This window comes from Pelobates fuscus, chromosome 7 (genome assembly GCF_036172605.1).
Source record: "Pelobates fuscus isolate aPelFus1 chromosome 7, aPelFus1.pri, whole genome shotgun sequence".
NCBI classification, from domain to species: Eukaryota; Metazoa; Chordata; class Amphibia; order Anura; family Pelobatidae; genus Pelobates; species Pelobates fuscus.
Window position 1 is genome coordinate 84,828,401 of NC_086323.1, and position 23,325 is coordinate 84,851,725.

At 42.6% G+C, this 23,325-nt stretch overlaps 1 protein-coding gene across 1 annotated transcript in view; it reads right to left on the reverse strand.

The window, feature by feature from the left end:
* The window catches only part of LOC134568700 (dimethylaniline monooxygenase [N-oxide-forming] 2-like), a 91,826-nt gene that overhangs the window by 10,066 nt on the left and 58,435 nt on the right, over positions 1–23,325 (reverse strand). The window contains exons 3-7 of the mRNA XM_063427352.1: positions 18,664–18,852; positions 16,953–17,115; positions 8,552–8,694; positions 3,398–3,597; positions 2,912–3,270 (exon numbers count right to left, since the gene is read on the reverse strand). Coding sequence (XP_063283422.1) covers positions 2,912–3,270; positions 3,398–3,597; positions 8,552–8,694; positions 16,953–17,115; positions 18,664–18,852 — 1,054 coding nt within the window. The remainder of the gene's footprint in view (positions 1–2,911; positions 3,271–3,397; positions 3,598–8,551; positions 8,695–16,952; positions 17,116–18,663; positions 18,853–23,325) is intronic.

Genomic DNA, 23,325 nt, shown 5'->3' on the forward strand with positions numbered 1-23,325 from the left:
TTTCTGGACGGGGTCTGTGAAGCAGGATAGTGGGGCAGCAGCCGTCCGCCCCACTCACCGCCGGAGAAGGCCTCAGTCAGGGCCGCGAGAGTCTCTCCGCCAGGGGACTGAAGCTCGATGAGCCAGCCTCTCCCTGGATCCAACAGTCCCCTTGCTATAATCATCCTCGCTGTCGGTCTGCTTTTGGGCAAGAAAAGGCTTTGTTTTAGCAGTTTATTCCTTGAGTTGGAGCAGGAGCTGCTCTTGCCTGCGACCGTCCAGCTCGGCGGCCCGGCCCCGCCCCCCATAATTTACCAGTTTTAAACAGTAATATTTGAGTTCAGCGAAGTCTCCTGAGTAAAACAGTACCCCCTATGTACAGGTTTTATGATGTCTTGGAGAGTTACAGGGTCAAATATAGTGCTTGCAAATTAAATTCTCTGCACTTTCTCCCTGTGTTGTCAGGCATGTCAATCAAATTTTAAATCAATCAAATGACATAATTATGTTAAAAGATTACTTAAATATACACGTAGAATTTTAATATATATGCATTTATAGGTATTTAAATTCTACGTGTATACTAATGTAATCTATTATGTAATTATATGTATTTATCTCTCTATATATATTTGCGGTTATTTGTATTTTATATATAGATAGATATATATAGAATGTCATTCTAAGTGTATTTTGTTACCAATATATATATATTAATAACAAAATACAGTTAGAATAAAATTACATATGAATATATAATTTATTTTAAATTTTGTTTCAATATTTTATTTATTATTTTATTTATTTATTATTGTAATTATACGTATATATAATATATGTGTATATATCTATTATATATATAATATATATACATATTATATATATGTAACGTCGCTCTAAGTGTATTTTAATACTAATATATATACTAATATTACTATTAAAATACATTACGCATGACGTTACATATATATAATATGTATATATATTATATATATAATATATATACATATATTATATATATAAAAATGCATTTATTTTAATTTTACACATGTCTAATTATTTTTTTTAATTCTTCCCACCAGCAGGGGGACTGTCTGATATTTCAGACAGCCCCCCTGCTGCCAGATCCACAGCCAGCTATAGGGGGCCATGTGATCGCTCTTTGAGAGCGATCACATGGCCCCCGGGGGCCTGATTTGCCGTGGGGGGGCTGCCTGGGCTCTGAGGCAGCCCCCCAGAAGAGGATCGCGGCGGAGGTGAGTGCCGCCGGACCTCCTGGGCTGCAAGCCGTTACGGCGTTCTATGCCGCTGCAACGGCTTTAAAGCCCTTTAAAGCCGCGACGGCATAGAACGCCGTAACGGCGTTAAGGGGTTAATTTATCGATGATACATGCATGTTTGACTAATCAGTTAGACACTGCAGTTATACTTGTTTTCAAATTATGTTACCTTACTTTTTCTAAAAATGCGAAAATATACTACCAGCCATGCCTTTATTTACCAAATGTGACACTGAATTTCTTGACTATGCTGTCGTAGCATTGTGAGTTTGTATGTTTCTACTATTATGCGCACCAAAATAAATAAAAATAGAAAAAGCAACATATATTTACATTTGTATAAATAGAAGTAAGATTATTACTATAATTTTTGCCTGTATTTAATTCAATACAAAACACAAAGATAAAGCACCGCGCTTACAGCAGCAGTAGCTTAGTATCCAACAGCTTAAAATACATAGTAAAAACAAAGAGACCGTTACCTGCGCTCTGGCCTAAATCCCCATGTCCGTTTAAACAAAATGGAGGCTCTTTAGTTGTATTCCAATGGCCATTTGAATATATAAGCTCACCAGCCACGTCAAGGCAAGCCTCAATAGGTGAGTCCTACACTAGCCATTAGATATGCTGATATCAGCCAAGAATCTCCAGTGAGACAGGAAGGGGTATTTTAAAAACCCTTTAACATGTAAACCTTTATAGGGCTTCTACACATACAATAAACTTTGCTGGTATCAGACAAAGTGAGACAGAAAGGGGTGTTTTATAAACCCATTAACATTTAACCCTTTATAGGGCTTCTACACATTCAATAAACTCTGCTGGTATCAGACAAAGTTTAAACGTCTCTAATGAGACATGAAGGGGTGTTTTATAAACCCCTACATACAATTCAATTTAATTCAATGTTTAGACCAGGCATAGGCAACCTTCAGCACTCCAGATGTTTTGGACTACGCATTCCCATGATGCTTTGCCAGCATTATGGGTTAAGAGCATTATGGGGGATGTAGTCCACAACATCTGGAGTGCCGAAGGTTGCCTATTCCTGGTTTAGACCCCCACATTGAATATGTGGTTGGTGGAATATATTGTTCATTCGCAGGAATATACAACAGACAAGAGGTTACGCATTGGGACTAAAAAAAAAAAAAAGGTGTTTTTGCCTACAGCATAGGAAAGTTATTTACTATAAGAATAACAAAGATGTGGCATTCTCTACCTAAATAGGTTGTCTTATCAGATTTAATAATTATTTAAAAAAAAAGGCCTGGATGTTTTTTTGCAAAAACAGAATATTCAAGGATATAATTAATATGTATCCCTACTGGCAAAATATTTGATAAATGAATAAATACGTATGTAATCAGGTTGTTTATCCAAGGAGAAATCTGATTACCATTATTTAACTCCCTTTTTGAGACGTTATTGGAAAGTGCTTCAACGTGTTTTTTTTTTTTTCATTCTTTTGGATCAACGGATATTAAAGGTTGAACTGTATGGGCCTGTGTCTTTTTACAACCTTGATTATTTTGTAACTATGTAAGTCTGTTTTATTAGTACTCTCTTTACAGCATCTAGATTACATTAATGCTGCTTTCTCAAAATATTAAATTAATTGCTATAGTTTTTCTGTTCTCCAATGCACGTACCTTTAAATATTCTTGTAGCCCAGCGAGATTGAAGTTCCACAACTGGAATTATGGCTCCGAAAGGCTGGAGGACACCAAGAAAGGCTAGCGTTGGTTTCTCCAGGTGTGGGGGAAATACATATTTGTACAGGTTGAGTTTATTGTCATCGTTGACTTTGATGATAGAATCGTCCAAAAATGGAAATGAGAAACTATACCCAGTTGCAAAAATAATAGCATCAACGTCTTTGATCATTGTTTCATCCTCAAAAATTACAGATGTCTCTGTAAATTGTTTAATCTTGGGTTTCACTCGAACAGCTCCACATAGGATGTTGCTGGGAAGGTAATCATTGACAATGGGTTCTTTGAGAGTTGACCTGTAAACAGCATAAATTAAATTTATATCTCCTTCAGACTCAATAGATGTATTTTACTTGCGTAATTTCCTTTGGTGATGCTTTCTGATAATATCAATTGAATAATTTGTAAATAATGAACAGTTACCTGTCTTTAGGTTGCAAACCATAGTTTTCATGATCAAACCAGCTGTTCAGCTGCTTCTCTATAAGCTTAGTTCTCAGTCCTGAAGGTAAAGTATTAGTGATCCCAAAATGACAACGTGTTGAAAACATCATGTCTAGAGGAAATCCACATTTTGAAACACGACTTAGAACCCACGAACCTTGATAAGTACTGATATAAACCTTAAACAAGAAGCATAGTTTACAGTTAGAATACATGTGGTTCAATTGCAACAAACATCAATAATACAAGTTGAATTTTAAAATATTGACCTTTTTTTACAAACCCTGTGATAAAGTAGCTACTGAAATGCCACAGACCAACAATTAGGCTATGTATAACCCCCTAGTTATATAAATGTATTTGTAAGCATTAATGTAATTTATAATAATGTCCAATGTTATAATGTTTTATATTTGGATCTGGATGAGACCAAACATCTGCATTTAACCACAATCAGAAGAAGATAAATATTAATATACGGTATATGGTATTATTAGATTACAGTTCAAGTCACTTTTTTTGATCTTTCTGCGTTTTGGATATTATGTTCAACTAACATTTTACTCAAAAAAAATGCAAAAAGAAGCATTTTTTTTTTTTTTAAAGGGAAAACCACATATATATATATGTTTGCAAACATATTTAATGTTTAATAAATATTTAATAAGAACAGTGCTGGCCAATATTTACAATACTGTATTTAATATATTTATGTACAATGTCTGCTTCATTTTCACATATTTATTTAATTAACCTATGAGTCTCTATAAATTGAGATTTTGCATATTCAAATATTTTATGCATATTGTGCAAAGCAAATGAAAAAAATCTCAATAAAATTCATTTTAATGTTTATTATTTATTTATTACTGCTATTTATGAAGCGCCAACAGATTCCGCAGTGCTGTACAATTAGTGGAGAAACGTACAATATACACAGACAAATACAAGAGGTAGAGAGAGCCTTGCTGTAAGCGGATATCTAGCCATTGGAGCTCTTTTATACAAAGTGGTTGGCTAGATGGCCCGTGAGCTTACAATCTAAATTGTAACACTAGAAAATAAATGTTAAATTGTAACACTAGAAAATAAAGAGGTGGTAGAGAAAGGCACTCTAAGATGAAATTTGGCGAATGTGAGGGGTGGATTGAAATAGGTGAGATTTACACGTAGTACAATCTGAGGGTGGAAGAGAGTAATATGGCAACAGAAGATGGAGGAGATAATGGGTCAATAGATTTGCAAGTGATAACGGGGAAAAAAGAAAATTCTCTCTTTAAGGTAAGTTTTATTATTATTATTTTCAATCTAAAATTAAGATTATATTGCAACAATTTGGATATTTTTCAAGAAAGATACAGGACTTTCACTATTTTTTTTAGGTAAATTTCTGTTTTATTAAAGCAATTTGGTGTATTACAGAAAGAAAGAGATGCATCCGGTTAGTACGGTGAAACACGCAGGTTTCTGGTTAAGGACATTTCATCACATGGTTTGAGATGCGCAGATCTCTTTGCAATGCACATTTTCCCTGTACTTTTCATCCTTCTTGCGTCAACCAGTTTTAATGCGTGATTGTGAGCTTTTCTGTATCTGTGTGCCCAGACTACTGTCTTCCAGTCCCATTTTTACTTCTGTTATCCCTTACCCCCCCCTCCCCACCCCCCCGAGGAGGCTGCTTTTGTGTGACTGTGACCCATGTGGCAACCTGCCTGAGCTATCTGAGCTCTGCCCCATCTTTCCTGGGCAGGGCAGGCAGCCAACCTCCCTCAACTGGCTTGTCCGTGGGTCCGCGGGCCCACAGGAGTTTATGTGTTGACCTTCTGCGTCAATGGTACTGCCCGGGACCCTGACCCTATGAGCCTCTCCACGACGTCTCCCCCCCCCCCCCCCGCAGTGCGCTTGTCCTTGCTGCAGTGTGCCACGTTATGGGGTCTTCTGCCCCAGATAAGCTATGCGTTCCCCCCCCCCCCTTGCAGCCTTGTTGCTGGACGCGTGTGCCATTTGTTGGTGGTTCCGTTGGGCTTGGGGTATTAGGGACTCAGTGGGACCCCTCCGGTCGTGGGACACCGGACGTGTGGGGTGGGTGTGAGTGTTAGTATGGGCTGGGTCGGTGGGCACTGTTCCGGATTGTATCAATCTCCATCCTGGGTTGCCTCCTGGCCACTTCCGTGTGTGTGTGTCATAGTGCCCCATGTACCCTCCCCGATCCACGTGTTTCCCCGTCGGGCATCGTCCGCCTGTGTAGTTTAGTTCGGTCAGTCGGCCCTAAGTCGGGGTCGGGAGTGTCAGGTGTTGTCGGTCTCCCCTGGCTGTTTCTGTTTCTGTTTCCGTGGTGATCAGTCACTTAGTGTAGGAGGATTTGGAAGTCCAGGCGTTCAGTTAATAGGATCCAGTGTGTGCAGGTCGTCATGTATGTCTGTGTTTTCCCCTCCGCCATCAGTGAGTGCTCCTCCTGCACCCTGAGGTCCTCCATGCGCTGGTACCACAGGGTCAGGGGGGCGCCGATTGTTTTTTCCAGAAGAGAGGGATTAGGCTTTTGGCTACATTAAGGATCCTGATTGTCAAGGATTTTTTGTACGCAGAGTTTGGTACCATGGTGTGGTGTAGGAGAAATGCGTCAGGGTTCAGTGGTGGCGGGGTGTCAGAGAATCTTGCAAGGATTTTATGGATCGCCGCCCAGTATGGCTTGTTCCATGGGCAGTCCCACCACAGGTGGATGAACGTGCCCGTGTCTCCCTCACATCTCCAGCATCTGTCATCAGCCATCAGGTCTACGAAGTGAGTGAGTAGTGGGGTGCGGTACTAGAGGGCCAGGACTTTGTAGGCTGTTTCCTGCACCTTGCTTGATGGCGCACAGTGCAACGAGAGGGTGCAAATCTTGTCCCACTGGTCCTGTGTGAGTTCAAATCCCAGGGCCGCCTCCCACCTGCTCATGAAGGCGGTCGTCTCCTTGATAGAAGGAGCATTCTGTATAATGTGGACAGTGCCCTCACCATTAGGTCCGGGTCCATGCATTGTGCTTCGAATTTGTTTTGTGCCTCGATGTTGCCGTGCCCTGAGTGACTGAGAGCATGAACTCCTTTAGTTGTTTGTATCGGAAGCGGAGCATGAACGGAGGCCTCTTGTTCGGTCTTTCATTATTTTTGATAAAATTCAGCTCTGCATATTTTGCACATGCACAAACCCTTGTTATAGCTGACCTCAAATAGACCATCCAATAATAATAATGTTTATTTGTTGAACAATGACATCCAAGATGTCTTGAGGCAACATGTCCATGAGAAATTGTCATGGTTATTCATTAAAGTGAGAATAGTTAGGAATTCAAAGTTAATTTCTAATCTAAAGGAACACTGTGGTCACTATAACACTTACTATAACTGAATTGGTTATAATGCCAGAAGTCCCTCCATTCAGTGTTAAACCATCTACAAGCAATTTAAAACAAAATAAAAGTGCTTGGTTATCTACAGCCCAGCCCCTACTTCAGGTGTGGCCAAGACAGAGAATACACACTTCCTTGTAGTCTATCATGTATCCTTCGTATCCATGTGGCAAAACGGAAATAATTACCTTCTGAAGATTGAGGGCAGTGCTGCTCGGCGGTCTTCTGCCATGATGCCTGGCTTGTGCGGCATGTGTCAGTATGATCCAGCACGTAGAATTGTGTAACACAGAGGACTGAAAGGTAACGTATACTGGACCTTAGAATGGCCGGACTAATGTACCAAAGGATAGTCAGGAATAGCCGAGGTCAAGGGATACAGAAAGAGACACAACGATAAGGAAAAGCCAGGAGTCAGGGATACCAGAAACAGGGAAGTCAAAAACAATGCCAAAGTCAAATAACCAGAATTACCAGAATAAATAACGCACTCTTGGACAACCACAAAGGAAACCATGATAGGGCACTGAGCAGGATAAGAACTGGGCCTAAATACCCCTCCTCTAGATCTGATAGGCTGTAACTGGCCTTTGACCCCAAAGTCAGTTACCAGGTTCCCATTTGCATAATTGCTGCTCAGCATTAACCCTTCTGAGGATTAGGTTGCTGCTCGCACATCTTTTCCTGTGTGGATAGTAAATGTCATTAACCACATTTTTATAAGCGGATGAATACATGACAGCATGTCGGTGCATGCCGGCCACTGCGGACCCACTCAATTATATAGCCCCACATCTGTCCACGGTAAAGACGACGTTGACGTCACGCAAAAGACACACACGCACGTTTTGGGGTCAAGAGCTAGGTACAGCCAATCATGGTTTCCGTTAGATGGTTATCCGAGAGTGTGTTCCTGATCGTGATTTTCTGTTTTTTGACTTTGGCTTTGTTTTGACTTCCCTGATTTCTGTAACCTTGACTTCTGGCTTTTCCGTATCGCTGTATTGTTCTGTGTCCCTGACCTCAGCTAGTTTTCTGACTATTTTCGGGTACGTTAAGTCCGGCATTCTAAGGCCCGGTAAGACGTTACCCTTAGTTTTATTAGCCCAAGCAGCACATAGGTGACATTCTGTTTGGACTCTCATTTAGCCTTAAAGCATAAAAAAATATTAAAAACCAGGGGACTCCAGACACTATAGCCAGTTCAATTATATGAAGCAGATGCAGTGCCTAGAGTGCCCTTTAAGGCCAAAATAGGTGAACTTGCAAAAATTCCCCAAGTCAGTTATGTTTTCAAGTAGGGTAGTTTGTGTTTTAACTTGAAATTAACTTAAATTCACTATGAATTTACAACAATTTTAACTTTTGCAAATTACAATGTATAGGTTTTTGTATCTCGTATCTCAACCTCCAGGGGATGCATTTTTCTAAACTTGAATCCCCTGTACCCGATACCCTGGTGAAAATACCATCAGTGGGGCAGAAGTGATCCCTGCTAGCAGAATTAAAGATCTCGCTCATGCCTTGTTCACTTGTTAAAAAAAAGTAGAACAGAGCAATTGAGTGGCAACCAATTGCAGGCAACCAATGGCAACAATCATTGCTCTTTCAAAATGCATTCTTAGTCATTTGATTATTTTCATGAATTAGGGCATTTTTGTTTTGTTATTTGGTTTGAGTTTATTACAGCAGTTTCAAACAGACTACTAGAAGTAAACAACATCAAAACCCAACATTCCTTTAACCTGTTTTGCAATGCTGCTAATTTCACTTGAAATGTCTCCTGCTGAATTTCCGATTCCCACCACTAGAACAGTCTTTCCACAGTAATCTTCACTTTTCTTGTAGAAACGACTATGGATATAATATCCTTTAAACTTTTCTATACCTGGAAAAAATAAAAAAGTTTGTACATTATTAATAGGTGGATGTGTAAGTTTATATAAAAGTATTAAGTACATACTACTAAAAGCAAATACAAAGAATGGCTAGTGTTTAAGACTCTAAGGAGCTCTAAAGTACCACCTTTTAAATTACTTTAGTTATTTTAGCTTTTAGTACAGTGTTTACTGCAACACTTTTTATGAGAAAAGACGGAACCTACCCCCAATTTCGTCTGTTTTACCCAATTTCATCTGTTTTGTTTTTTTCAGTTTGGGATTTATGGTATACGAACATCCTCCATTCGTCTCCTGAACGTGGACCACACCTGTACCCCAATAGAATGTTCACATTAGCAACTTAAGTGCGAAACCGCAAGGGAAGTAATTAATGAATACTTCGCCTGGGTGGTCAACAAAGGAGTGACAGCCATGTTGTCTCTCGAACGTGTGCAGTGGACCTTGATCGTTGAGTGCCTGAAACTCTTTTCGGCTAGGCACTGGCATGAACCCCGATAAAGGTTAGACCGCTGCCCGTTCTTCTGCCCGACCAATCATGCAAACGACGTTCAGGAGATGGGAAGTACCGAACAGGGGGAGCATTAGTATCCTGAAACTAAGAGAATCCTTTGCATGGTGTTCACACACAGGAACCACCGAACAGAGACCTATTTCCAGGACACCTATTTCCCTGGAACTGTTTTGGGCTAGCGCCTCATGTCCGGCTGGTAGTGATGTACCGAACTGTTCGCTGGCGAATAGTTCCTGGCGAACATAGCATATTCGCGTTCAACACCGCGGGCGAACACATGGGCGGTTCGATCCGCCCCCTATTCATCATCATTGAGCAAACTTTGACCCTGTGCCTCACAGTCAGCAGACACATTCCAGCAAATCAGCAGCAGACCCTCCCTTCCACACCCTCCGACCTCCCTCCCAGCATCCATTTTAGATTAATTCTGAAGCTGCATGCTTAGTGAGAGAAGGGAAAGTGTAGCTGCTGCTGATTAGATAGGGAAATTGATAGCTAGGCTAGGGTATTCAGTGTCCACTACAGTCCTGAAGCACTCATCTGATCTCTGCTGTAAGAACAGCACCCCAAAAAGCCCTTTTTAGGGCTAGAACATCAGTCTGCTTTTTTTTTCTTTCTGTGTAATGTAATTGCAGTTTCCTGCCTGCCAGCTTCTGTGTCAGGCTCAGTGGATACTGTGCCCATTTGCCCAGTGTCACCACTCATATCTGGTGTCTCTATAGCATGCTTTTACAAAGAAAAACAGTTTTCCAGTGTAAGCTAATAGCAGTCATTGTCCTTAAAGCGGGTGTTTCAGGCCTTCCTTCAGCGTGTGCCCTGCAGAACCCTGCCAGCGTACTTTGACAGTTGCCACTCATATCTGGTGTCTCTATAGCGTGCTTTTACAAAGAAAAAAAGGTTTCCAGTGTAAGCTAATAGCAGTCAGTGTACTTAAAGCGGGTGTTTCAGGCCACTCATATCTGGTGTCACAATTTTGTGCATTTAAAACCAAAAAACTTTCTTCACTGTTATAGATTGAATAGCAGTTAGTGTCTTCAAGCGGGTGTGTCAGGCCTACAGCGTGTACTCTGCAGACCTCTGACATTGCACATTGCCACTCATATCTGGTCTCACAGTAGCTTGCACGCATAGTACCACTAAACCCCCCAAAAATGACAGGCAGAGGCAGGACATCGCGCAGGGGCCATCGTGGTCGTGGTGCTGTGATTCCCTTTGGCCCTAGAATAATGCCCAGTTTTCAGAGGCCTCGTACCCTGAACTTGAAAAGTTCTGAGGACATAGTTGACTGGCTAACACAGGACACCCAATCTTCTACAGCCTCCGCTCGGAACCTTGATGAACCATCCTCTTCCAGCTTAGCTTCAGGCACCTCTCAAGTTACCACTCACCCGCCTGCCGCCACCACCAAAACTAGCACCACAGCCGCTTTACTTGGTATGTCAGAGGAGTTATTCACACATCCGTTTGAAGAAATGAGTGATGCGCAACCATTATTGCCAGAGGATGTAGATAACAGGGATATGTCTCAGGCAGGCAGCATTACACACATAGACGTACGGTGTGATGATGATGATGTTGTATCCGCTGCTGCTTCCTTTGCTGAGCTGTCAGATACAAGTGAAGCGGTTGATGATGAGGATGCGTCCATGGATGTCACGTGGGTGCCCGCTCGGCAAGAAGAAGAACAGGGCAAAAGTTCAGATGGGGAGACAGAGAGGAGGAGGAGGAGATGAGTTGGAAGCAGGGGGAGGTCGTCGCAAGGAGCTAGTGGCACAGTCAGACAGCATGCATCGGCACCCGGGGTCAGCCCGACAGCACGCCAATCAACGCATGCTGTGTCCACCACCAGAATGCCGTCATTGCAGAGCTCAGCAGTGTGGAATTTTTTTTGTGTGTCTGCCTCTGACAACAGCGATGCCATTTGCAACCTGTGCCAAAAGAAACTGAGTCGTGGGAAGTCCAACACCCACCTAGGTACAACTGCTTTGCGTAGGCACATGATCTCACATCACAAACGCCTATGGGATCAACACATGAGTACAAGCAGCACGCCTACTCTAAGCCGCCATCCTCCTCCTGGTCCAGCATCTTCAGCCACGTCAACCACTGCTGTCCTCCTTGCCCCCTCTCAACCATCTGCCACTCCGTCTCCCGCCTTGAGCAGTTCCCGCTCATCTGCCCACAGTCATGTGTCTGTCAAGGACATGTTTGAGCGTAAGAAGCCAATGTCAGAAAGTCACCCCCTTGCCCAGCGTCTGACAGCTGGCTTGTCCAAACTATTAGCCCGCCAGCTTTTACCATACAAGCTGGTGGAGTCTGAGGCCATACAGACTCCACCATACAAGCTTGGGACACCGCAGTGGAAGGTACCCGGACGAAATTTCTTTGCACAAAAGGCAATCCCCAACCTGTACTCGATTGTGCAAAAGGAAGTAATGGCATGTCTGGCACACAGTGTTGGGGCAAGGGTCCATCTGACCACTGATACCTGGTCTGCAAAGCATTGTCAGGGCAGGTATATCACCTACACTGCGCATTGGGTAAACCCTCTGACTGCTGCCAAGCATTGAATGCATGGCTCTGCAGAGGAGTTGGTGACACCGCCACGACTTGCAGGCAGTCCTGCTGCCACCTCCTCTACTCCTCCTACTCCATCCTCTTCCATAACCTCCTCGGCTGAGTCCTCTTCTGCTGCTGCGTCATGCTCCACATCAACGGCACCCCCCCAGCTCCCCAGGTACTGATCCACATCCCGGATACGGCAGTGTCACGCCGTCTTGGGTTTGACTTGCTTGAAAGCAGAGAGTCACACCGGACAAGCACTCCTGTCCGCCCTGAACGCACAGGTGGAAAAATGGCTTACTCTGCAGCAACTGGATATCGGCAAAGTGGTTTGTGACAATGGAAAAAATTTGTTAGCGGCATTGAATTTGGGCAAGTTGACACATGTGCCGTGCATGGCACATGTGTGTAATCTGATCGTACAACGCTTTGTGCATAAGAACACAGGCTTACAGGACGTCCTGAAGCAGGCCAGGAAGGTGTGTGGCCATTTCAGGTGTTCCTACACAGCCATGGCTCACTTTGCCGATATCCAGCGGCGAAACAACATGCCAGTGAGGCGCTTGATTTGCGACAGCCCTAGACGTTGGAATTCAACACTCCTAATGTTCGACCGCCTGCTCCAACAAGAAAAAGCTGTTAATGAATATTTGTATGACCGGGGTGCTAGGGCAGCCTCTGGGGAGCTGGGATTTTTTTTGCCACGTTACTGGACGCTCATGCGCAATGCCTGTAGGCTCATGTGTCCTTTTGAGGAGGTGAAAAACATAGACAGTCACACCGAAGGCACCATCAGCAACATCATACCATTTGTTTTCTTCCTGGAGCATGCCCTGCGAAGAGTGCTGGATCAGGCCGTAGGTGAGCGTGAAGAGGAAGAGGAAGAGTTGTGGTCACCATCACCACCAGAAACAGCCTTATCAGCATCGCTTGCTGGACCTGCGGCAACGCTGGAAGAGGATTGTGAGGAAGAGGAGTCAGAGGAGGAATGTGGCTTTGAGGAGGAGGAGGAGGACCAACCACAACAGGCATCCCAGGGTGATCGTTGTCACCTATCTGGCACCCGTGGTGTTGTACGTGGCTGGGGGGAAGAACATACCTTCATTGACATCAATGAGGAGGAGGAACTGGAAATGAGTAGCTCGGCATCCAACCTTGTGCAAATGGGGTCTTTCATGCTGTCGTGCCTGTTGAGGGACCCACGTATAAAAAGGCTGAAGGAGAACGACCTGTACTGGGTGTCCACGCTACTAGACCCCCGGTATAAGCAGAAAGTGGCGGAAATGTTACTGAATTACAACAAGTCGGAAAGGATGCAGCATTTGCAAAATAAATTAAAAAGTATACTACAAATGATATTTTACAAAAAAAAAAATATCTGTGGGTGGATTGGCGCTATTAATACTGATACAAAGGTGTAAACACAGCAACTACCCCCAAGTGCCAAGAAAATCACCCAAAGGCACTATACAAATGGATACAAGAAAAATACATAAAAGGGGGGTGCTATATAGACATAAAATACTTATATCTGTACATCGAAGGTCTCTCAGCAAATAACCAAATCAATCTAGAAAAACAAACAGAATGCACATAGCATAATACTGTATGAGGAAAATAGAATGGATAATGGTGGTTTTGGGTCACTCACGATAAACAGAGCCTATTATAGCAGGCTCTGACTGTATGGGCTCTTCAGAATCTCTGTATGCTGTATATTCCAACAGGATCAGCTCCAGAATCAGCTCCAGCCTCCTGGAAGAATACTAAGAGGAGGCTGGAGCTGATTCTGGAGCTGATCCTGTTGGAATATACAGCATACAGAGATTCTGAAGAGCCCATACAGTCAGAGCCTGCTATAATAGGCTCTGTTTATCGTGAGTGACCCAATACCACCATTATCCATTCTATTTTCCTCATACAGTATTATGCTATGTGCATTCTGTTTGTTTTTCTAGATTGATTTGGTTATTTGCTGAGAGACCTTCGATGTACAAATTAAAAAGTATGCTTTACACAGCGTATAAGGGTGATGTCACAGCACAACGGGAATCTAACAGGGGTAGAGGTGGAAGTCATCCTCCTCCTCCCACGACCACGCCGGCAAGGACAGGACGCTTTTAAAGACGTGTTGTTGATGGAGGACAGGCGGACCTTTTTAAGTCCTACGCATCGCCACAGCCCTTCGGGATCCACCCTCAGAGAACGACTCGACCGACAGATAGCAAACTACCTTGCCTTAACTGCAGATATCGACACTCTGAGGAGCGATTAACCCCTTGACTACTGGGTGTGCAGGCTTGACCTGTGGCCTGAGCTATCCCAATTTGCGATAGAACTTCTGGCCTGCCCCGCTTCAAGTGTCCTGTCAGAAAGGACCTTCAGTGCAGCAGGAGGTATTGTCACTGAGAAGAGAAGTCGCCTAGGTCAAAAAAGTCTAGATTACCTCACCTTTATTAAGATGAATGAGGGATGGATCCCGAAGGGACTGACACTGGGCGATACATTCGATTAAAAAAGGCCTGATGAGATGAGCTGCCTTGGGCTAAAAATGGTCCACACGCTGCTGTATTTTATCTCTGAATGTCGGTTGACTTGCGTGACTTATCCGCCACCAACTAGGGTTCAAGCCGCCATGTTTTAGGGCACTTTCTGCCTGTGAAACAAACATCAATTTTTCTGGCCACTGCTACAGCAGCGGCTGCAACAATACCACATTTTTCAGGCATGTGTACATGCCTAATTTTTAGGCCCTCTGGTGATGCACTGTGGCTTCAAAAACCAAACAAAAAAAAAGGCACATAGTGACCCTATGTAGGGGGAACAGTCCCTATGCTACTCTGTGTCAGTGTGTATCAGGGATTTGATCTTTATTCAGATTCCAAAATTACAATTCCAGGAAAAAATTAACAAACATTTACAAGAACATGTTATGCACATCATAGAAACAATGTGAATTCTGCTCTTTTTCAGTGTGCATCAGGGGCTTTGAGGACGGGGAACAGTCTCTATTCTGCTCTGTGTCAGTGTGTTTCAGGGATCCTTAGGATCCATATCTGCCAAGTCACCCTCTGTAGGGGGAACAGTCTCTATTCTGCTCTGTGTCAGTGTGTATCATGGTCTCTGAGGACAGGGAACAGTCTCTATTCTGCCCTGTGTCAGTGTGTATCATGGTCTCTGAGGACGGAGAACAGTCTCTATTCTGCTCTGTGTAAGTGTGTATCATGGTCTCTGAGGACGGGGAACAGTCTCTATTCTGCTCTGTGTCAGTGTGTATCAGGGGCTTTGAGGACCGGTGTCAATCCCTACCTGCCAAGTGACCCTATGTAAGGGGAACAGTCCCTATTCTGCTCTGTGTCCGTGTGCATCAGGGGCTCTGAGGACAGGTGTCAATCCATATGTCAAGGTGTCAATATGTCATATGTCAGGTGTCAATCCATATTCATTGCGATTTAGGAATGTTAGGTGATTTCTGCCCTTTATGGATTAAAACCAGACTCTGCATCAACTGTGTAATTTTCCATGGGAGTTTTGCCATGGATCCCCCTCCGGCATGCCACAGTCAAGGTGTTAGTCCCCTTGAAACAACTTTTCCATCACTATTGTGGCCAGAAAGAGTCCCTGTGGGTTTTAAAATTCGCCTGCCCATTGAAGTCAATGGCGGTTCGCCCGGTTCGCGAACGTTTGCGTAAGTTCCCGTTCACCGTTCGCGAACCGAAAATTTTGGGTTTGCAACATCACTACCAGCCGGTCAAAGCTTTACCCTGGTGGCATTCCAGTTTCACCAAACTGATCTGAGTACAGTGGTGTAGGAATGGCACTAGTCTGATCACAATGTGGAATATTTTTGGTGGCCAGCTTTTTAGGACCAAGTGGCTGTCTTCTTTAGGAGGGTTGAGTGCTATATTACAATACATATCTGCAGGATCAGTAATATGTGGGGATACCAAGATGTGTCAAAGGGACAACAATGTCTTATTTATATTTTAAAATCTATTATTGTATAGAGAAAAATATAATGGAGTAACAGATGCATAGGTGCAAGTCAAATGACATTGCAATATAGTTTTCATGATAATTATGTAACTTGAAGGAAAGTAGTACCGGGCAAGAAATAAGAGAAAGATTCAACTCATCTCTGGTGATTGGAAAAGGGAATTGGTACGAGTTGTTCCATGGAGAAAATTGCTTTAGTTCTGTGGAACTTGTCCAGGGATTAGCAACCTATGGCACTCAAGGTGCCTTTACATAAAACAAAAAGCTGCCAGACCCAAACTGGCTGGGGAAATAGGAGGATCTCCTTGAAACTGTCCTAACAGGGGTCACAGTGGGACTTCTTCTGGGATATATTGGCTGGTAAGAGTGGGAAATATTAACAGAGGTGAAAGAAGCCCTTCTTAAGCTTAAAATCTGTGAGGATTTAAGGGAGGTGGATATATCTCATCATGTGAATCAAACCGGAAAACCGTGTTTGATTCCCAGTCAGATCACCTCACCAGTAAGTGTCCCAGGGCAAGAAGCATGATGAGATATATCCACCTCTCTTAAATCCTCACAGATTGTAGGCTTAAGAAGGGCTTCTTTCAACTCTGTCAATATTCTAAACACTTGTCAAAAATATCCCTTTTATATCATTGTAAAGCTCTGCGAACTTAGCTCACTTCCTCCCAGCGCTTGTGAAGGGGAATCTGCTCTGGAGGAGTGCAGCCCACAGTCTACCACAGCCTGAACTCCACTGGAACACAGGGAAGCCCCCACATCTCCAGACATACACACACAAATAATACTAATGGCACACAACCCTGCATGGATCATGGGTGAGTTCCCACACTTTTGTTCCCCACGACTTGACGCTTGCATTATGGTGTGAAGTAATGATGCGGGTGTATTGTTTATACCTATAGGTCTATAAAATACTCTAAAGTCAAGCAAATCTTAGGGTTAGGGCTGTGCATATGATTTAGGGTTTTAAAAAATACCCTATTTTCAGTACTGATATAGACTCAGAGACTTGTCAAATAAAAATATTGGCAAACAAAAACTAAGAATTCATTTTTAAAATTAAATTATTATTTCAAAAAAATAAAAAAATAAAAATATAACCACAACTGCACTCTTTTTATTTAAAAATTTGAACATGAATCTATTTTCCTGGAGAAGTAACAATGTTACCTGGCAAGGAGTCCATGGGTAAATAAGGTTTAAAATAGTGCCCATTTCCAACCAGGATGGCATCAAAAATAGTCTTTCTTTGGCTCCCATTCTTCTCTGTTATAATTTCCCATTGACCAGAAGAGGAAAAATCTGAATGTTTTGTCAAACAACAAACTTCTGTCTGTTATAGAGAAAGAACATTATTCATGATTAGGTACACTTATCCACACTACATGCAGTACAATGCACAGGATATATTACATAATGTATGATAATGCCGTTAAATTCATGCTTAATTAACACATTTTCCTTTCCTTTTTTCAACTCCTATATATTGGTTTTTGACACCCATCTGAGCAATGCACTTATAACAAGTAGACCTGTGCTCAGCCAAAAATATGTTTAGTTGTGTTCCAATTTTAAAATTGAATTTTGTCCAAAATACAGAAATTAGAAATTTGGAATGAAATGAAAATTGGAAAAATTTCAGAACCAAAACAAAATCCGTATGTCTTTATGATGGAGCTCATGTCCACTGCAAAGTCAGTTTTCTCAATGCCACCAGGGGACTCTAAAGCACTTGAGACCCAGTTGCTGAAGTCTGACAAGGGCCTCTGAGGACCACTTCCTCCAGCCCAGGCTGCAGCTCTCTCCTTCCAGGCAGGTATCATCCCCTCTGTCTTATCCTCTTCTGTTCCTCTCCCAGGCTGCTATCAACACCTCTGCCTGCCTTCCCTCTAACTACTATCTTTACAAGCCTTGTGGCTCTAAGGCCTCTTTCTTGACTTGTCTTTTAAATCAGGGATCAGAACAGCCAGTCAACAGGTCTGAGAATTTTGTCACTGAGATTCCTAAACATAGCACACAGGACACATGGTTCCCAATGATTATCCTTTGCTGGCCTGTCCTTAAACATGTGGTAAAACCCATATAAATAAAAAACAAACATACATAATTTGAAAAACTAAAATATATAACACAATCACAACTTTTTAACTTTTTAATGAATGCTTCCCCTTGGTGGCCCCCATTTTGTATAACCGAATGCACGTAGCCGACAAAAGAATGCCATCTTGTCTCACAAATGTGGACAGTGGCACTTGGTCGTCGAGTGCCTGGAACTCTTTTCGGCTATGCACTTGCTCAAATCCCAGTAAGGATGGGACCTCTGCCCGTTCTACTTCCCAACCAGCTATGCGATCGATGTTCGGGAGATATGAACTACCGAACAGGGGGAGCATTTGTACCCGGAAACTAATAGAATCCCTTGCATGGTGTTTGCACAGTAACCCTCGAATAGAAACCAGCCAGGACACCTATTTCCCTGGAACTGTTTTGGGCTAGCGCCTCGTGTCTGGCCGGTCACAACTTTACCCTGGTGGCATTCCCGTTTCACCAAATCGATCTGAGTGATCTTTGAATATGTTATGCACTCAGATCGGGGCTATCCGGGGATATAACGTTTGTGGGGTTCCTAGTTATGGTGGGGGCACTTTTGGGGTATTGTATATTTTGTTCAGATTTTCTGTACCTGAGAGAGAATTGAATTATAGGGTTTCCCCCCCTCTGCCCCCGTCACCCTCTCCCTCAGCTGCCTGTCAACCTCTCACTCAGCCCTCTCTTCCCTCCTCCTTCCAGTTTTATATACTGGTTTAAAATGAATAAACTGAATTTCATTGAAATACTGATGGATGGATGGATGAATGGATGGATGGATGGATGGAATTACCTTGAACTGAATGTATTTCAAAAGCCTGAAGTGTTCAGCATAGAGTCGAAGATATTCCAAGACCTTTGAGTTGTGTAGATATGCAGGGAAGTCTGCTGGCATGGGAAAATCGGTATAGCACATCATTTCCTTGGACGTGTTGGTTACTACAGAACTGTATATACTAGCTCTTCCTTCTTCAACCGTTTCCTGCATTGGAACACAAAATCAAATGGTACATAGTTCCATGCTTTTTTTTTTTAAATATACTATTGTGGCAAACAATTAACGCCATAGTGGAGCAATTTTAAGTTGTTTTTGTGGTTGTTCAGTATATTACCCTGCTCAATGCAACAGAAGGTGAGGTGGTAAAAAATATTGTGAACCTCTCAATAGAAGGTACCTCCTTCACCAATTCCAAATGACCGTACATTTGTGCGTGCATATGGGAAAAAATGTGGGGGGCATTCCTCTACTCAATGATAAAGCCGTGCATATATTTTGTGATATTTTTCTAAATATTACATTTACAAAAGATACATCGACAATAATAATTGTATTAAATGTAAATATGAATGTGTCAAAATTCATTTATTTGTGGATTTCTTTTGATTATTTTTATATTTATTGAGTATCGAAAAAAAGCTGTATATGTCCTTAAAAAAAAAAAACACTATATAATAGTTTATGGATGAGTTTGCTAACTGCAAACAAGAAAATCATTGTTGCAGAAACTCCTCTTGAACTAAATACATGTGACTGACTTTTGGTGGTTATTCAGAAATGCAATACTTGGAATTTTTAGGATTCCTCTTGGACCTCTTGGCACAGTGACATTTGGCCTAGTGAATGGTAAATTTAAGTATTTATAAATGTATTTCACAACATAGTTACAATAAATGTTATATTTGATGTTATTTATTTAAAATAAATAGTGTTATAAAGTCTATTAGTTGAACAAAGTTAAAAAAATATATATGGTGGATGGCTCATGAATATTAATTTGCATTGCAACCAGTGAAACCTGACTAATGCACTGCAACGAACTGGAACATGTAGTCCAACTATTCCCACTCTCTATCACAAGACAGTATTCGTTCCTCTGATTCTGTTTCCCAATTTGTTTTAAGACTTAAGTGTTTGATTTACTTTAAGGGTCTTCACCCTCTTAATGAACACATGACAGTCTATGCTGTTGCAGGGCTTTAACGCTTATTGACAACATAAAACATCATGCATTAAAAGTAATACAATGTACACTACTATATATATATATATATATATATATATATATATATATTAAATTAAAATTGATTTTCTCACCCCTCCTGGGTGGTATGTTTATTCCTCATTCTTGGGTCCTCTACCAGAGGCCTGGGAGTTTGAGGGTTCTGCACGGTATCTTAGCTGTTCCTAGAAGTGCATTCTTCTGGACAGTGATCTCAGATGTCCTACCTGGGATCTTTTGAAGCCACTCCCCCACACATATATATATATATATATATATATATATATACACATACACACTCAAAAATACCGGCACTACAAGGTTTTTGTAAATCAATCTTCTTTATTCCAATAAATCCAGCAGAGCTTTCATCAGGACATATCAAGACATACATTACAGTAGATAGCTTTATTTCAGACAAAAAAGCGGGTACTCACCATTTCAGCTGTTCGCCATCCAGCTGATTGCTCGGCGTGTTTCGGACATTGGTTTCTGTTGATATTCTTTAGGGAGAGTAGTGTCAACATCCAGAATATTCCAGTTACGACGAATAGATTCAATTAGCTTATGAGTTGCATACACTTGAGCTTCTTGCACATGCGCCCGGGTGTCCGGAACACGCCGAGCAATCAGCTATTTTTGTACTATTATATTTCCTATGTAACTAGAGCACTAGGTACCACATATAATTTTAAGTTGGAGTGCAAGAGCTTTGAAGTGTGTATATATATATATATATATATATATATATATTTTTTTTTTTTTTATTTCCTGGCCATATCCATGGCAGCACAACAATGGGTAGCTCCTCCCTATCCCAAATCAGGCAAGAACCTAATTAAAACAGAAGGTATAAGTAACTGCTCCCTCCCACCCTCAGCCTTTTTGTTCCTGTCCTATCCTGAGGACAGACTTAGTCACTCTAAGGCTTGAGAGTTTTTCTTTTTGGCTTACCTGAGGTTTGTTACCTTCTGCCTCAAGGGAGTTCAGCCTCTCTTCCTTGGGAAGTCTTCAGTACACAGCCCTGTGCAAAGGTGACAACCTGTTGCGGTCACCGGCCCGCCGAGCCTCACGGTCGTGCCCGACCGGCACGACCGCTCCGACTACACGAGCTTACCTGCTCGTCGGCGAGCCGGGAACCGCGCACGTAGTTCTTCCGGGCATCACGCCCGAATCCAATATGGCGCCGACCACGTGGTCGCGTCTATGGATAGCCCCGCCCCCGAGAATTATACTAACGTGTGCGTGACGTCACGACGTCAACGCACACGCACGTTCTGGGGTCAGAGGTCGCCCTCTGACCAATCATAGCTTAGAGAGGGGTATTTAAACCTCTAATTCACCCTAGTACTTTGCCATGTCGTGGTTTCAGTTTCCTGGTTTCCTGAAAGTGCTAATTCCGTGTTTTTGATTTCCTGGTATCCTGATCCTTGGCGTTTCCCTGGTTATTCTGATCTCTGGTTTCCCTGACTTGGCTTGTTTAATCGGTATTGAGTATTTTCTGGCTTCCTTGACCTCGGCTTTCCCTTTGACCATTCTCTGTCTCTAGCGTATTAGTCCGGCCATTCTAAGGTCCGGTTTACGCTCTATCCTGTTATTTTCCTTTTCTTTCTTATGTATATTGCAAAAAATATATATATATATTTTTTGTTTCACTAATATACAAGGTTTTTGGGAATACTTGTATTGTATACAGCAGCCCTCACTGATTCACCACGTTATAGCGAGCGCCTATATACTCTGGTTTTTTTTCTTATGTATATGTTTACATAGTTTCTGCGTGCTGGACCACATTACTAGTCGTGACATTACGACATGGCCATGGATCCTGCAGAACTATGCAAGCATATGATCGCCTGTGAGAGTAGGGTGGAGGATATGGACCACAGGTTAGACCAATTTGCCCAGGCATTTCAGACCTTGCTCCAGAGGACTGCCTATTTAGAGGTCCCTCCGGTACCACCTGTGGTTCCGCCACCTGTAGTGGTTCCCGTACCACATAAACCACCGTCCATAACCTTGTCACCGCCACCTCGCTATGGAGGTGATTCTAAGGAATTCAGAGGTTTTTTAAACCAAATTGAATACCACTTTGAGGCCTCCCCAGGTTCATTCCCAACAGATAGATCAAAAATAGGCTATCTGATGAACCAATTAACTGGAAAAGTCTTGACCTGGGCTAACCCCTTATGGGAAAGTGGTGACGCAGTAGCCCGTGATTACAGTACTTTTCTTACGGCCTTTAAGGCTACGTTTGAACCTAAAGGCAGGGAGAAGGAACGCTGCCAAAGCCCTTATGAGAATCAAGCAAGACAGTCGTTCTGTAGCCGATTATGCAATAGAGTTCAGGACATTAGCGTCTGAGGTTGATTGGACCAATAGTGGTCTGGTGGCTGCTTTCTCTGAAGGTCTAGCTGAGAGTATACAAGATGAGACTGCAGCTAGAGACCTTCCGCTTAATCTTAATGAGTTTATTGCCTACATGATAGACATTGATAACCGGCTCAGAGAGAGAGAGAAAAACAAACAACGTAACAGACGTTCTAATTTGTCCATAGCTCCTCGTTTCTCTAACCCAGTGGTGAGTAGCCAAACGCCTCTTCCAGAACCTGAACCCATGCAATTGGGTAGCGCTAAACTCACTGAGGCAGAGAGACAACACAGACGTAACGAGGGGTTATGTATGTATTGTGGCAAGAAGGGACATCTAAGATCGTCATGCCCGGTTCGGCCGGAAAACTTGCACACCTAAGGCACGTACGGGGACCGACCTTAGGTGTGATGTATATGTCCCCTAAATTGACTAAGAACTGTTTCCTTGTCAAAGTAACCTTATCTTTCAAGAACACTACTGTTCAGTGTGAGGCTATAATTGACTCTGGGGCAGCGGAGAATTTCCTAGACAAGGAATTCTCTGCAAAACATCTCCTGCCCTTAAGACATAAAGAGAAACCGATAGCAGTCGAGGCCATTGATGGAAGGCCTCTTACCCAGCCTTTCATCACACACGAAACTCTGCCAATCACTGTTTCAGTGGGTATTCTCCACTCTGAAGAAATGACCTTTCAAATCATATCTTCACCTACAATTCCGATAATACTCGGTTTCCCTTGGCTCCTGAAACACAATCCACGTTTGGATTGGATTGAAGGAGAGATTGTGAGTTGGGGTGAGAGATGCAAAGGTGTTTGCTTTAAGCAAATCCCACAACAATCTAAAAAAGAAGGAGACCTACGCCCTTGTATTGATTATAGGGGTTTGAATAGGATTACCATAAAAAATGCCTACCCTATTCCCCTTATATCAGAGCTATTTGACAGATTGAAGGGAGCTCGAGTCTTTACCAAGCTCGATCTCCGAAGTGCATACAATCTAGTCAGGATTAAGGACGGTCACGAATGGAAGACCGCATTTAACACCAGAATGGGACATTACGAATACCTGGTTATGCCGTT